This window comes from Chiloscyllium plagiosum, chromosome 16 (assembly GCF_004010195.1).
Source record: "Chiloscyllium plagiosum isolate BGI_BamShark_2017 chromosome 16, ASM401019v2, whole genome shotgun sequence".
Lineage (NCBI taxonomy): Eukaryota > Metazoa > Chordata > Chondrichthyes > Orectolobiformes > Hemiscylliidae > Chiloscyllium > Chiloscyllium plagiosum.
Window position 1 is genome coordinate 66,788,639 of NC_057725.1, and position 17,115 is coordinate 66,805,753.

Sequence of the window (17,115 nt, forward strand, 5' to 3'; positions counted from 1 at the left end):
AAGTGCAAGACCTCAGACTTATCTATATTAAACTCTATTTGCCATTTCTTGGTCCACTTCCCCAGCAAAAGGTCCTGCTTCATTTTCTGATAATCTTCCTCACTGTCCACAATGCCATCTATTTTCATGGCATCTGCAAACTTGTTAATCATGCCCTGTACATTATCATCCAAATCAGTGATATAGATGACAGTATCAGTGGGCCCAGTACCAACCCCTGAGGCACTCCACTGGTCACAGGCCTTCAGTTGAACAAGAATCCTTCCACTGTTACTCTCTGCTTTCTATCAACAAGCCAATTGTGTGTCCTACTGGAAGCAGGGGAAGAGATTGCTGCACCTTTGGCGATGGCCTTTGCGTCTCCACTGTCCACTGGAGTTGTGCCAGATGATTAGACAGTGGCAAATGCTATTTCCTTTTTCAAGAAAGTGAATATGAACAATCCTGGGAATTACAGACCAACCAGTCTTGCATCTGTGCTGGGCAAATTATGGGAGAGGACTCTGATAGACAGGATTTATGATTACTTGGAAAACCATAGTTTGATTAGAGATAGTCGGCATTGATTTATGAGGGGCAGGTCATGCCTCACGAGCCTTATTGAATTATTTGAGGATGTGACAAAATACGCTAATGAAGATGGAACAGTGGATGTGATATACATGGATTTTAGCTAGACTAAAGTTTGTCCATAGTAGGCTCATTCAGGAAGTAATGAGGCATGTGATACAGGGAAATTTTTGGTTATCTGGATACAGAATTGGCTGGCCCGTAGAAGAGTGTGGCAGTAGATGAAAACTATTCAGCCTGGAACTTGGTGACCAATGGTGTTCTTCAGGGGTCTGGTCTGGGACTTCTGCTCTTTGTGATTTTTATAAATGACTTCGATAAGGAAGTGGAAGGGTGGGTTAGTAAGTTTGCTGATGACACAAAGGTTGATGGAGTGGTGGATAGTGTGGAGGGCTGTTGGAGGTTGCAACGAGACATTGACAGGATGCTGAGCTGAAAATGGCTTATGCCATTCCTGAAGAAGGGTTTATGCCCGAAACGTCGATTCTCCTGTTCCTTGGATGCTGCCTGACCTGCTGCACTTTTCCAGCAACACATATACTTGGTAGTGTGGATGAGCAGAGGGATCTTGGTGTCCATGTACACAGATCTCTGAAAGTTGCCACCCAGGTAAATAGTGCGGTGAGGAAGGCATATGGCGTACTGGCTTTTATTGGTAGAGGAATTGAGTTCCGGAGTCCTGAGGTCATGATGCAGTTGTATAAGACTCTGGTGCGGCCGCATCTGGAATATTGTGTGCAGTTTTGGTCGCCATACTATAGGAAGGATGTGGAGGCACTGGAACGGGTGCAGAGGAGGTTTACCAGGATGTTGCCTGGTATGGAAGGAAGATCGTATGAGGAAAGACTGAGACACTTGGGGCTGTTTTCATTAGAGAAAAGAAGGTTTAGGGGTGACTTGATTGAGGTGTACAAGATGATTAGGGGGTTAGATAGGGTTGACAGTGTGAACCTTTTCCCGCATATGGAGTCGGGTATTACAAGGGGGCATAGCTTTAAATTAAGGGGGGGTAGATATAGGACAGAAGTTAGGGGTAGGTTCTTCACTCAGCGAGTCGTAAGTTCATGGAATGCCCTGCCAGTAGCAGTGGTGGACTCTCCCTCTTTATGGGCATTTAAGCGGGCATTGGATAGGTATATGGAGGATAGTGGGTTAGTATAGGTTAGGTGGGCTTGGATCGGCGCAACATCGAGGGCCAAAGGGCCTGTACTGCGCTGTATTCTTCTATGTTCTATGTTCTATTTTCAGCTCTGATCTCCAGCATCTGCAGTCCTCACTTTCTCCTCGAGGGTGCTGAGCTGGGTTGATAAGTGGTAGATGGTGTTCAACCTGGAAAAGTATGAAGTGATTCATTTTGGAATGTCAAATTCGAATGCAGAATACAAGGTTAAAGGCAGGATTCTTGACAGTGTGGAGGAACAGAGGGATCTTGAGGTCCATATCCATAGACCCCTCAAGGTTGCCACCCAGTTGATAGGGTTGTGAAGTAGGCATTCACAGGGGGATTATGAGTCGTGAGGTTATGCTACAGTTCCATACAGTTCTGGTTGGACCACACTTGGAATATTGTGTTCAGTTCTGGTTGCCTTATTGTAGAAAAGATGTGGAAGCTTTAGAGGAGATTTATCAGGATGCGACTTGAATTGGATGGCATGTCTGATGAAGAAAGTTTGAGAGAGCTAGGGCTTTTCTCAATCCAAAGACTTACATATTGCATTTATGTCTGCATTTGCACACTATAACGATACTATGATTCTGTGAATAAATTTAAACTCTATTGGGTTTTAGTATCTAGGGGGTATAATTTAAACGGATTGGTTAGATTCAAATTGTTGTCAAAGTAACAAGGAAACAGCCCTTCCTGATGAAAGGCTTATGCCTGAAACATCGATTCACCTGCTCCTTGGATGCTGCCTGACCTGCTGTGTTTTTCCAGCACCACGTTCTTGACTCTGATCTCCAGCATCTGTAGTCCTCATTTTCTCCAAAACAGCAATGAACTCAGGTATCTATTTCACAGCCAAATGTTACATATTTTCACTTTTCCAGTACACTCTGAGACTGCTAATTAGTCATATGACAGGTGCTTGTCAGCTCTCAGTGCAAAACAGCATTCATTTTCTCTTAAAGATACAGTACATGTCTTCAACTTCATAACCCTATGTTCTAATTTACCAGCTCCGCCTGGATCTTACCTTCCAGAGCAGCCTACCATGTGGAACCTTATCAAAGGCCTTACCGAAATCCATATAGTCTGCTCTGCCCTCGTCAACCATCTTGGTCTCTTCATCAAAGAACTCTCACAAATTTGTGAGGCATGATTTGCCATGCACAAAGTCATGCGGACTATTCCTAATCAAACGCTGTCTTTCCAAATACCTGTAAATCTTATCTCTCAGAATCTTCTCAAGCAACTTACCTGGAGCGTCGGAGGCTGATGGAGGTTTATAAAATCATGAGGGACACAGATAGGAAAAGTGGATAAACTCTTCTCTCTCGGGTGGGGGAGTTCAGAACTAGAGGCCACAGGTTTAGGGTGAGAGGGCAAAGATATAAAAGGAACGTAAGGGGCATCTTTTCACGCAGATGGTAGTACATGCATGGAATGAACTGCCAGGAAAAGTGGTGGAGGCTGGTACAATTGCAGCATTTAAAAGGCATCTGGAATGGTATCTAATAGGAAGGGTTAGAGGGGTATGTGCCAAGTGCAGGCAAATGGGTTAGATTAGGTTAGGATATGTGGTTGGCATGGACAAGTTGGACCGAAGGGTCTGTTTCCGTGCTGTACATGTCCATGACTCTACCACAATATTAGGCTTACTGGTCTATAGTTTTCAGGCTTTTGTTTGCAGCCATTCTTGAATATGGGCACAACATTCACTACCCTCCAGTCTTCCGGGACCTCACCCATGGCTAACAATGATGCAAAACTATCAGCCAGACCCCCCGCAATTTTGTCTCTAGCCTCTTGCAATGTCCTTGGATGTATTTGGTCAGGACCAGGAGATTTTTCCACCTTCATAAATTCTAATACATCCAACATCTTCCTCTACTGTGATATGGACTGTCCACTAAAGATATGACCACTAAATTTCCCAAGTCCCCAAATGTGCTGTCTTGCTCTATAGTAAACACAGGAGAAATATTCATTGAAGATCTTATCCATCACTTGCTGTTCTACACATGCATGTCTGCTTTGGTCCTTGAGGGGTACTATTCTCTCTCTAGTTACTCTTTTTCCATTAATATACTTAAAGAACATCTTTGGATTCACCCTAATCTTTTCAGTCAAGGCTTTCTCATTGCTCCCTTTTCACCCTCCTGATGCCCTTCTTCAGTAAACTCCCGTATCCTCTAGTGCCTCCAGAGATTCTCTTGATTCCAACTGCCTGTACTTCAGCCATACCACCTTTTTTCTGGTCAAAGCCTCAATGTCTCTTGTCATCCACAGTTTTCTATTCCTGTCAATGCTCTTAGGAACGTATAGACCTTGAACCTTAGCTATCTCACTTTTAAAAGTGTTATGACATGGGGTAAACTCTCCTGCTTAATTTTAAACAGGCAACACAGAAAAGATTTATCCTGTGCAGTAATCTGTAACAATTCGAGTGGCCAATAACTATGTAAAGTAAAAATTAACAACTTTATTTCTTAAAGTATAACAGACAATAATTAACTAACCATTATTTACAATTTCTTTCTCTAACCTATCTTTTACCTCCTCTTCTATAATACTAGCCCCAATTAAGATTTACAAGACAACACTTCTTGTCTCAAAACCAGGCAGCTTGTCTTCAGATCTTCCTGTGTCTTCTTTTCTCCTTGTTAGGAATTTTTGCATCACAGGTCTCACAAGCAGACATGGAAGAGATGGGTAAGATCTTCAATGAATATTTCTCCTGTGTTTACTATGGAGAAAGACAGAACACTTGGGGACTTGGGAAATTTAGTGGTCATATCTTTAGTGGACAGACCATATCACAGTAGAGGAAGATGTTGGATGTATTAGAATTTATGAAGGTGGAAAAATCTCCTGGTCCTGACCAAATACATCCAAGGACACTGCAAGAGGCTAGAGGTGCCTATATTAATAATGAAAGGAATCGATTTTAAAAATTAAGACAAAGTCCATTGCTCGTGGGTTTGGGAAAGACAGTACCACTGCAAGACTGCCACACTGGGCCACTGGAATAAAGGACCGGAAGCCGCTACCAAAGCAGGCCATCCACAACCCTGCCGTTGAAATCCCGGAGCGCAAGACTCCTTAGAAGATGCTTCAAGGAGAAATCTCATTGCTGGTTGTCAACCCTGGGAAGGAAGGCTTCATGAAAGCTTCCTAAAGAAATCCCAGGCTGACCCATGTGATCGAATCCCAGGCCTTTCCGCCAAAGAATCCAAAGCAGACGTAGCCACAAGCTACGAGGAACCACCATCGCCACCGCAGCATCCGTCCACCTTGCTGACTTCGCCTCTGCGAATAGTGGGTTCTTATGCTCGGATCTCTGCAAGCTGATCCTCAACGCCACTGTCAGAGTCATGGTCCAGATTCACCAGTGGCTGCCATGTTCTGGACCCCAACAAAGATTACTTCCTACTGCCGTCTGCCAAAAAGAACAATAAAGATCAGAAGAGACTTTTTTAAAAAAAAGGAAAGAAAAGAAAAGCAGACAGAGAGAATGAGCCCTGGGCATAGGAGTTCAGACACTGTCTACTCCACTGAAACCATCTAGTCTCATTATTCTTCCTTTTCTTTCCCCATATCTGCTGTTTCAGTCAAACTAGTTCTCAGTTGTGACCTGTTACAATCAAACTTTTTCTATTTTCCTCTTAATCTCTCTGTCATCCAGGGAGATTTTGGTTTGTTTGCTTTAACTTTCCACTTTGTGCGAATCTACTAGCTATGATGAAACCTTCTTCATCTGTCCATTTTTGTACTGAGGAGGAAAGCTAATAAACTATCATTTGTACGATTTATAGAACATTTAGTTCTGGGAAGACAATTAAATTTAAAAATTGTGTGAAGAGGTTCTGTTTGGAGAGTACCAGAGGCTAAATGAAACAACGGGACCTCGGAGGTTATAATCTTTGGATTGTTACCATTACCATAAACCAAATGCAATTTGGAATTAGGATCAGCAAGTTATGGAAATGATCTTGTGGCTAAATGAGTAGTGTAGAACAGAGGAGTGCCAATCCTGGAATACTGGCAGCAATATGAGATAGAAGGATTTGTTCCATTTGGATAGGCATAATCTATTTGGGTTGAAACTGGGGTCCAGCAGAGACAATAAATAGAGCAATCACAAAGACTTCAAACTAGTAAATGGGAGTGGAGGAAGGACTTAGTCAGAAAGGAAATATTTTGATAATAAATTGAGAATAAATGGGAATAGACTACCTGTCATAAATTATACTTCTGGCACTACAGATCGAGGGATAATCAAAAATTGTAAAGTAATTAAATCAAAATTACTTTAGTGGGCAGCACGGTGGCACAGTGGTTAGCACTGCTGCCTCACAGCGCCAGAGACCCGGGTTCAATTCCCGCCTCAGGCGACTGACTGTGTGGAGTTTGCACATTCTCCCCGTGTCCTCCGGATGCTCCGGTTTCCTCCCACAGTCCAAAGATGTGCAGGTCAGGTGAATTGGCCATGCTAAATTGTCCATAGTGTTAGGTAAGGGGTAAATGTAGGGGTTTGGGTGGTTTGTGCTTCGGCGGGTCGGTGTGGACTTGTTGGGCCAAAGGGCCTGTTTCCACACTGTAAAGTAATCTAAAGTAATCTAATCTAAATCTAAAAGAGAGAATAATTAAGAAATGAGTGAATAAAACAGCAAGCTTGTTAGGATGTATTACGTAAAAATTTGTATGAAGCGTAAGGAAGAAGTTTAATTTTAGGAGCAACATGGAGGATGATAATGCTGAGGAGCACAGTGGCTCAGCGGTTTTCATTGTTGCTTCACAGGTCCAGGAACCTCGGTTTGATTCCACTCAAAGGCACTGTCTGTGTGGAGTTTGCACATTCTTCCCACCTTGGCATGGGTTTCTTCTGGATGCTCCAGTTTCCTTCCACAGTCCAAAGACGTGCAGGTTAGGTGGATTGGCAGTGCTAAATTGCCCATTGTATCCAGGGATGTGGAGGCTACGTGGATTAGCCATGGGAAATGAAGGGTTACAGGAATAAAGTGGGTCTGGGTGGGATCCTTTTCAGAGCTTTGATGTGGACTTGATGAACTGAGTGACCTGCTTCCACACCATAGTGATCCTGTGAGGTGATGTAGTAGCCAGTAATGAGGCATGATTAAACTATGGTCAAAACTGGAAACTACAAATAATACGCTGTAACCAGTTAAGACAGTGAAGAGATGTATAATATGGAAGTAGATGGAAATGTGTTGCTGGAAAAACGCAGCAGATCAGGCAGCATCTAGGGAACAGGAGAATCGACGTTTCGGGCATTAGCCCTTCTTCAGGAATATGGAAGTAGCCTTAGTAGTGCAGATCAAATCACTTTAGTGATATAAGGAGAGGTAAATAAGCAATGAAAATTTTACTGGTAGATTTAAGACTGTAACGGGATTGGCTATGTGCCCCTGGTAGATTGTATTAATATAGAAAGGAGCAAACCGATAGGAACATAGGAGCAAGACTATGCTTCTGGTTTGTCAAGCCTATCCATGCTTATTAGAATCACGGCTAGTCTGTTTGTGGCTTCAGCTCTGCTGTCCTGTCTGCACTCATAAACCTTCACTCCTTGGCTGTCAAAAATCCATTTTACTCCGCCTTGAAGAATTGTAAAGACCCAGCCTCCACTACCTTCTGGGGAGGAGAATTCAACACTGTATTGATCCTTTGAGGGGAGAAAGAAAGCCCCATTATTAAACCCGTGAATGACTACCAACTTTCAAGGTCCAAGTGCATGAATTGCCCAAAGTTAGTATGCAGGTGCAGCAAGTAATTAAGAAGACTAATGGATTGCTGTCCTTTATTATGAAAATAATTTAACGTAAAAGTAATGATTTAATACTTCAATTCCACAGGATATTGATGATTTGCCACCTTGAATATTATGTGCAGTTTTAGTTACCTTATTTAAGGAAGAATGGAAACGTGTTGGAAATGATTCAGAGGGGGTTTTCTAGATTGATAGCTGGAATGAATAGATTTCTTGGCAAAGACTGGACAGGTTTCACTTGTTTGGTTTGTATTGGAGTTTAGAAAAGTGAGGGGTAACTTGATTGAAGTGTATAAGAACATGAATAGCCTTGACAAGGTAATATGGAAAAGAGGTTTTTAGTTGTGGGAGAGTACAAAATTTTAGAAAACAGATGTGGGAAATTTGTTTGGGGGATTTTTAAGGTGGAAGTAGTTCGATTCAAGTTAGGCAAGGACAATGAATGTTATTCATCTTGGTAGAATCCATACAAATGGATCAGTGATGATCTTATTGAAAATTGGGTCAGGCTCAAGAATCCAAATGGCCTACTGCTGGTGTGTATTCAATTATTTGTACGATAGTTACTACATCCATGCTAAGCTGCTATTTTCACTGTCACTAACTTTTTTAACCTTCAAAGTATGAGAGTAGATGAGGCAAGTGCAATTAGATGAATAAAGAGAGAGAACAAATGAACTGAAAATGAACTCACTGTGTTTTCTCTTATTTTCCATATTGCAAAGACTGAATTGAGAGTAGGCCAAGCACCGGATACATTAACTGGAAAATAATTTGGTCTATCTGTGAAATAAGTATATGTTCTCACAACATTAACTTAGAGATTAAAAAAAACTGATGTTGCAATAAATAATTCTTTTGTTTTCATTTTTAGCAAGATTTTTGTGCTTCCCTGATGGATAAAGTTGCACCAGAATGCACTGTGCCAAGATCAGGCTATATTAAAAGCTGTCAACAGGACCTGTCAAAGTGCTCCAAGAAATATGATGCCAACTGTGCTTGTGATACTTTCTCTGAATATGCAAGGGAGTGTTCAAGGTTATTGCAACCTGTCAGAAACTGGAGACATGAACGATTGTGTCGTAAGTTTGGAGAATAATTTTCAACATTTATGTATTTTCTCAATGCTGCGTTGATATTCAAGCTGTTGCCAAAGTCAGAAATGTGTCCTTGACATCATTAAACATCTTAAGATTATTGATCTCATTTGTATTATCAATAACATTTTTTTTACATTCTTACCATTCTGCCATTGAAACATGTGGAGCCAGTTGTCAGTTATGATGAATATTACTTCCAACAATTGATTGTATGTCAGTGCTCACCTGTTTCACATTAAATACTGATAGTTACATAGAGTTCCTCCCATTGACTGCTGATAGGTAATTCAAGGTCATATCTGCTAGGCTGGATCTGTCTCCGGTTGTGAGGGAATCAACTAGAGGGAAAAAACATATTTAACCTCATCCTTATTAATATTCCTGCAGCAGATCCATCTCTCTGGTACCGGTAAGAGTGACCAACATACAGTTGTTATGGAGACAAAGTTCCATCTTCTCTTTGAGGATATTATCCATTGTGTTCTGTGGGTGTAACCCCTATGCTAAATGAGATAGATTTCATGCTGATCTAGCAACAGGACATCATGGGGTACAGTGGGCACAGCAAACTTATACTCGAACATAATTTGTAACTTATGGCCCAGCAAATCACCACTCTATGGTCATCAAGCCAGAGGATAAACCGTGGTTCAATAAAGAATTAAGCAGGACATGCACCAGACATCTCTAAAGATGAAGTGTCAGCCTGGTAAAGCTACAATACAGTTTTTTGGATACCAAACACCATAAGCATAAATTTATTGTCAGAGTTGAGCAATTCTACAACCAGTGGATCAAATCTAAGCTCTGCAGTCCTGCTGCTTCCAGTTGTGAATGATGATGTACAGTTAATTCACTGGAGGAAAGAAGCTCCACAAATATCCCTGTCCTCAATGATGGAAGAGCCCAGATCAGTGCAAACAAAAAGGCTGAAGTATTTGCAGCATTCTGTAGTCAGCAGTGGTGAATGCTAATCTATCTCCGTCCTCTCCAAAGGTTCCCATCGTCATTGATATCAGTATTCAGCCAATTTGAAGTCACTGGATACTCAAAGACAATTGTACTCAATGTGGATAAGTCTCCAGGACCTCATCTAATGTAACCCAGAAAGTTGTGGGAAGTAAGGGAGGAAATTACGAGATCCCTTGCAGAAATATTTTCATCATCTATAACTACGGGCGAGGTGGCTAATGTTGTATCTTTGTTTTAAGAAGGGTTGTAAGGAGAAACCAGGGAACTATAAACCCGTGAGTCTTACTTTGATTGTGGGTAAATTGTTGGAGATGGTTGTAAAAGTTGGGATTTATGAACATTTACAAAGGCAAAAATGATTAGGGATAATCAGCATAGTTATTTGTAGGGAAATTGTGACTCACAAACTTGATTGAGTTTTTTTTGTGGAAGTACCAAAAAGGTTGTTGATGGCAGAGCAGTAGACGATGTGTATTTGGATTTTAGTAAAGACTTGGACAAGGTTCTGCATGGTACACTAATTAGTAAAGTTAGGCACATGGGATTCAGGGTGTGCTTGCAAATTGAATACTTAATCAGCTTAACGGCAAAATACAGCATAATGGTGGAGGATTGCTTTTCAGAATGGAGGCCTGTGACCAGCAGTGTTCCACAGAGATTGCATCTGGGTCCTCTTTTATTTGTCATTAAAATTTGATTTGGATGAGAATATAGAAGGCTTGGTTAATAAATTTTCAGATGACACCAAAGTTGATGGCATGGTAGACGGTGAAGAAGGTTTTCTAAGATTACAAAAGAATTTTGATCAAATGGGTGAATGGACTGAAAAATGGTAAATGGACTTCATTCTGGATAAATGCAAGGTTATGCATTTTGGTACAACCAACTTGGTAGGGCCTTTTTTTAATAGAGCATAGGAGGTTGAGTGGTGGTCTGACAGAAGTTTATAAAATAAAGACTTTATAGAAAGAGTTAATGGTAATTGTCTTTTCCCTGAGATGGGGGATTTCAAGACTTGGGGGCACATTTTAAGGTGGGAGGAGAGAGATTTAAAAAAGACATTTTTCACATTGGGAGTGGTTCGAGTGTGGAATGAACTTCCTGAGGAAGTGGTGGATGCAAGTACAATCATAACGTTTAAAAAACATTTGGATGAATACATGAATAGGAAAGTTTTGGGGGAAGATGGGCCAGGAGCAGGAAGATGGGCCAGGAGCAGGCAGATGGGACTAGTTTAGTTTGGGATTATGTTCGGCATGGAGTGATTGGAATGAAAAGTCTGTTTCCTTGCTATAATATTCTATAACTTGTGCTCTAAAATCTGCTATCACTCCAGTCAAGCTGTTCTAGTACAGTTAAAAAACTGACAAGGTGAAAAATCTATGCCTGAAACTTTTTTTACAACAAAGCAGGTCTACTCAAACCCAACCAGTCTGCTCTCAATCATCAATAACCTGATAGAAGGAATCATTGACAGTAATACCAGGCAGTGCTTGCTTATCTGCTCACTAATCCACAAACCAGTCTGGGTTCTGTCACTGCCACTCAGCTCCTAATCTCAAACATGGACAAAAGACTTGAATTCCAGAGAGTGTCTGCCCTTGACATCAAGGCCACATTTGGCCAAGTGTGGCATCAAGGATTCCTAGCAAAACTAACATAAGGGTGGGGAGGGGACTCTTCAATGGTTGAAATCATACCTGGCACAAAAGGAAGATGCTGTGGTTATTAAAGGTCAGGTATCTCAGCTCCAGGATATCTCTGCAGGAGTTCATCAGGATACTGTCCTATGCCTTGCTATCTTCAGTGGCTTCATAGTGACCGACCCTTCCTTCATCACAAGGTCAGAAGTGGGGATGGTCGCTAATGATTGCGCACATTCAGCACAGTCCACAAGTTGTCAGACACTGAAGCAGTTCATGGTCAAATGCGACAAGTCCTTAGACCATATCCAGACTTGACCTGACAAGTGGCATTTAAATTTGTGCCACACAAGTGGCAGGCAATGACCATCTCCATCAAGAGCGAATCTAACTATTGTTCCTTGACTCTCAATGACATTACCATCATTCAATTCCCACTATCAACATCATGGGGGTAACCATTGATCAGAAACTGAATTGGGCTAAGCATATAAATATTAATGATTTATAAGAGCAATTAACGAGTGCAGTGCATAAATCACTTGACTCCTCAAAACCTGTCCACCACGTATGGGCACAAGTCTGCAGTGTGATGGAATACTTCCCACTTGCCTGGTGAGTGCAGCTCTGACAATACTCAGGAAGCTTGTCACCACCCAAGATAAAGCAGCCACCTGATTGGCATCACATTCCCAACCATTACTTCAGCCACCATCATCACACAATAGTAATGGTGTGAACCACCTATAAGGTGCATTGCAGAAATTCATCAAGGCTCCTTAGGTAGCACATTCTAAATTCATGACCACTACCATCCAGAAGGACAAGTATAGCATGACAAAACCATTATCTGCAAGTTCCTCTCTAAGCTATTTACCATCCTGACTTGGAAATGCATTGCTGTTCCTTCACCTTGTTGGTTCAAAATCTTGGAATTCCCTCCCTTAAAGAATTGTGCATATACCTATTACAAATGGACTGGAATGTTTCATCTTCTCAAGGCCCAGTCACTGAAGTGCACACCACTGAATTGTAATCATAAATAAAAAAATAATGATTGACTTCCTATTAATTGCTCATAGTTACAAGAATATAATTTTCCTCTCTTTGATTTCTGAAGTGTCTTCTACAGGCCCCCCCCAATAGGACCCTCAATACAGATGTAGTGTGCAAATCTTGGATGCTTGTGATAAAGAGATGGCAATAATTGTGGGTTATTTTAATCTACAAATAACTGGCAAATTCAGATTGGAAATGGTAGCCTGGATGAGAAATTCACAGAATGCTTTTGGAGTTTCTTAAAGCAGCACGTTATGAAACCAACCAGATAATGGCTTATATTGAACTTGTGCTAATATTAATGAATGAGTACCGAGGTAGTAGTGAACATAATGTAATTGAATTTTGTATTCTGTTTGAAAGGTAGAGAGGGTATTTTAAATTTTATAAAGCAAAACTATGCCTTTGAAGGCTAATCTAATTGGAGTAAACTGGGATCCTCGACTATGGATTAGATCAGTAGAGAAGCAATGGGAGCCACTTAGGGTAATATTCAGAATATTCACAATAATTACAGTCCTATGATAAAGAGAATTTAGAATTAACCTTATTGTCTCATGCATGCGAATGAGTGCAGTGAAAGATTTACAGTGTCGCTGCTTATGCCTCCATCTTAGGTACAAGATGCCTACATACAGATATTTAAGTATTTGGTATAAACTTGAAAGAATAATAAATAAAAGTCCAGTATAAGAATAAAAAATGAAAAAAGAAGTACTCAAATTATAGTCCTTTCCACCCAAGTCTGTACCAGCACCTAGTCTCTAGACTGCACTGTGCCAAGTCTCTAGATCACATCAGGCTTCAAAACTTGAGTACTTACGTCCAGTCCACAAGGGCCTTGCCTCCCCACTGCGGCTTCAGTCTGGGATCCACCTCCCTGCAGTGATCTCCAGTCCAGGACTTGCCTGCCCACAACAGCCTCCGGTCCGGGCTTACCTCCCCACAAAGGCCCCCAGTCCAGGACTCATCTCCCTGGGCAGCTTCCAGTCAGGACTCACCTCCCTGCAAAGGCCTCAAGTCCAGGACTCATCCCCCTGGGCAGCCTCCAGTCAGGATTCACCTCCCTGCAAAGGCCTCCAATCCAGGACTTGCCTCCTCGTGGCAGCCTCCAGTCCAGGATTCGATGTTAAGAAGAGGAACCACCATCTGTACTTATTTAAAGAAAGCCTCAGATTTTAGGAAAAAGAATATAATTACACAAAGACTAATAGGCCAGATGATTGGACATAATATAAAGAACAGCAGTATAAAACTGAAAGATTAATCGGGACAAAGAAATTAGAGTACACGAGAAAATCAGTTAGTAGACCATTCTGTCATAGATTGCATAATCAATTGTTCACAATCTTGTGGGTCCATCTGCTTTCCTGAGTCAAGAGTATCCTGGACTTTTGGCAAGTGCAGTTTACTACTTACTCATAAACACAATTGCTCCTTTTCATAAGAAACAAGCTTCGCCAAACTAATACTACCCCTCAATTTTACCTGAGCACTAATTTTGATCAGTTGCACAAAACAAGTACTGCATTTAGATTTTAAACCTCTATATCTTTAGAACTGAATTAAGAAAGGCACTTCGCTTCTTATGAATCTGAAGGATGTTTCCTGGTGCTGGAGCCTTGAGTCCAAGACTTAGCTGCCTACTTATTCCAGAATTTATGCCTGAGTTCTAACAGCACAGCAACAGTCAGCTGTTGTTGACTTTGCACCAAATACGCAGCTACATAAACTCAATGAGGTTCAGTTATCTTTTCAGTAGTACATCTTAGCAGTTTTCTTGATATGGTGCATGTTTTTCTCTCTCCACTACCTGACCCCCTGCTAAATAAAACACATATTTCATTTTGCCATTAACAGCACAGCTAACAATAGCCCTGCCTAATAAAGACATTAATGGCCTTGTTTACAATATTTAAAACAAGAGGAAGTGGGAGGTGTCCAAATCGATGCTTTTTTGATCAACACAATCAGAACTAGATTAGCCAATTATTCATTTCGTTGATTGATTTTATTGTTGTCACATATATTGAGACACAGTGAAAAGTGTTGTATTGTGTGCTATACAGGCAGATCAAACCATATAATGTGCATCAAAATAGCAGAACAGCATGCAGAATACAGTGTTAAAGGCGCAGCAAAGGTGCAGCGAGAGAGATCAGAATTTGAGAGGTCCGTTCAAAAGTCTGATAGCAGTGGGAGGAAACTGCTCTTGAATCTATTTGTATATGTATTCAAACTTTTATATGTTCTGCCTGACAGAAGAGGATGGAAGAGAGTATGACCAAGTTGAGATGGGTCTTTGATTATGTCGGTTGCTTTTGGAAGGCAATAGGAAGTATGGATGGAGTCAGTGGATGGAAGGCTGGTTTGTGTGATGGACTGGGCTATATTCATAACTCTCCGTAGTTTCTTGTGGTCTTTGGAAGAGCAGTTGCCATATCACACTGTGATGCATCTAGATAGGATTCTTTCTATGGTGCATCTATAAAAATTGGTACAAGTCCTTGTGGACCTGCCAAATTTACTTTGGCTCCTGATGATGCAGAAACATTGTTGTGCTTTCTTGACTCTTAGGTCGGCATGGGTGGATCAGCAGATTGTTGTTGATCATCATTCCCAGGAACTTGACACTTCTGAGCATCTCTACCTCAACACCATTGCCTTCCACTCCACTTCCTGAAGTCAATGACCAGCTCCTTTTTGTTGACATTGGTAAAGAGATTGTTGTCTTTACACCATGCTGCTAAGCACTCAATCTCTTTCCTGTACTCTACCTCATAGTTGTTTGAGATCCAACCTTTGGTGGTGGCATAGTCAGCAAACCTTGTCAATGAAGTTGGGGTGGAATTTGGCCACCACAGTCATGAGCATTTAAGGAATATAGTACAGGGCTGAGTACACATCCTTGCGGGACACTGATGTTGACGGTTATGGTGGAGGAGATGTTGTCACATATTCTTACTGATTGCAGTCAATGGGTCAGCAAGTCAAGGATCCAGTTACAGAGAGGGGGAGCCAAGTCCTAGGTCTCAGAGTTTAGAACATAGAACAATACAGTGCTGAAAAGGCCCTTTTGCCCTCGATGTTGTGCCAACCCGTCAACTATTCTCAGCTCGTCTCCCTACACTATCCAATCATTGTCTATGTGCTCATCCAAGGTTTGTTTAAACTCCCTAATGTGGCTGAGTTAACTACATTGGTAAGGCATTCCACGCCCTTATCACTCTCTGAGTAAAGAACCTGCCTCTGACATTTGTCTTAAATCTATCACCCCTCAATTTGTAGTTATGCCCCCTCGTACAAGCTGACGTCATCATCCTAGGAAAAACACTTTCACTGTCTACCCTATCTAATTCTCTGATCATCTTGTATGTCTCTATCAAATCCTCTTTTAGCCTTCTTCTTTGCAATGAGAATAGATCCACGTCTCTCAGCCTTTCGTCATAAGACATTCCCTCCAGACCAGGCAACATCCTTGTAAATCTCCTCTGCACCTTTTCCAATGCTTCCACATCCTTCCCGAAATATGGCGACCAGAACTGTATACAAATATTCCAAGTGTGGTCGCACTAATGTTTTGTATAGTTGCAGCATAATATTGCGGCTCCGGAATGTAATCCCTCTACCAATGAAACCTAACACACTGAATGCCTTCTTAACAGCACTATCAACCTGGGTGGCAACTCTCAGGGATCTATGTACATGGATTCCAAGATCCTTCTGCACATCCACACTACCAAGAATCTTTCCATTGACCCAGTACTCTGCCTTCCTGTTATTCTTCCCAAAGTGCATCACCTCACATTTAGCTGCATTGAACTCCATTTGCCACCTCTCAGCCCAATCCTGCAGCTTATCTAAGTCCCCCTGCAATCTGTAACATTCTTCTAAACTGTCCACTACTCCACCGACTTTAGTGTTATCTGCAAATTTACTAATCAATCCACCTTTGCCTGTGTCTAAGTCATTTATAAAAATGACAAACAGTAGTGGTCTCAAAACAGATCCTTGTGCCACACCACTAGTAACTGGACTCCAGGCTGAATATTTTCCATCGACCACCACTCGCTACTTTCTTTCAGAAAGCCAGTTTCTAATCCAAACTGCCAAGTTACCCTCAATCCCATGCCTCTGCATTTTCTCCAACAGCCTACCATATTGAACCTTATCAAAGGCTTTACTGAAGTCTATGTATATCACGTCAACTGTCCTACCTTCATCGACATGCTTGGTCACCTTCTCAAAAAACTCAATGAGGTTTGTGAGACACGACCTGCCCTTGACAAAATCATGGTGACTATCTGAAATCAAATTGTTGCTTGCTAGATGATTATAAATCTCATCTCTTATAATCCTTTCCAAAACCTTTCCTACAACAGAAGTAAGGATCACTGGTATATAATTACCTGGGTCATCTCTCCTTGAACAAGGGCACAACATTTTCAATCCTCCAGTCCTCTGGTACTAAACTTGTAGACAATGATGACTCAAATATCAAAACCAAAGTCTCTGCTATCTCCTCCCTAGCTTCCCAGAGAATCCTCGGATAGATCCCATCTGGCCCAGGGGATTTGTCTACTTTCACTCCTTCTAGAATTGATAATACCTGTTCGTAACTAACCTCGATCCTTTCTAGTCTAATATCTTGTACCTTATTCTTCTCCTCTACAATATTCTCCTTTTCCTGAGTGAAAACCGATAAGAAATGTTCATTTACCACCTCTCTGATCTCCACAGGGTCCACCTTCAACTTCCCACTTCTATCTTTGACTGGCCCTATTCCTACCTTAGTGATCCTCTTATTCTTCATATATC

At 41.5% G+C, this 17,115-nt stretch overlaps 1 protein-coding gene across 1 annotated transcript in view; it reads left to right on the top strand.

The window, feature by feature from the left end:
* The window catches only part of LOC122558123 (mucin-6-like), a 122,945-nt gene that overhangs the window by 24,247 nt on the left and 81,583 nt on the right, over positions 1 to 17,115 (top strand). The window contains exon 7 of the mRNA XM_043706441.1: positions 8,398 to 8,605. Coding sequence (XP_043562376.1) covers positions 8,398 to 8,605 — 208 coding nt within the window. The remainder of the gene's footprint in view (positions 1 to 8,397; positions 8,606 to 17,115) is intronic.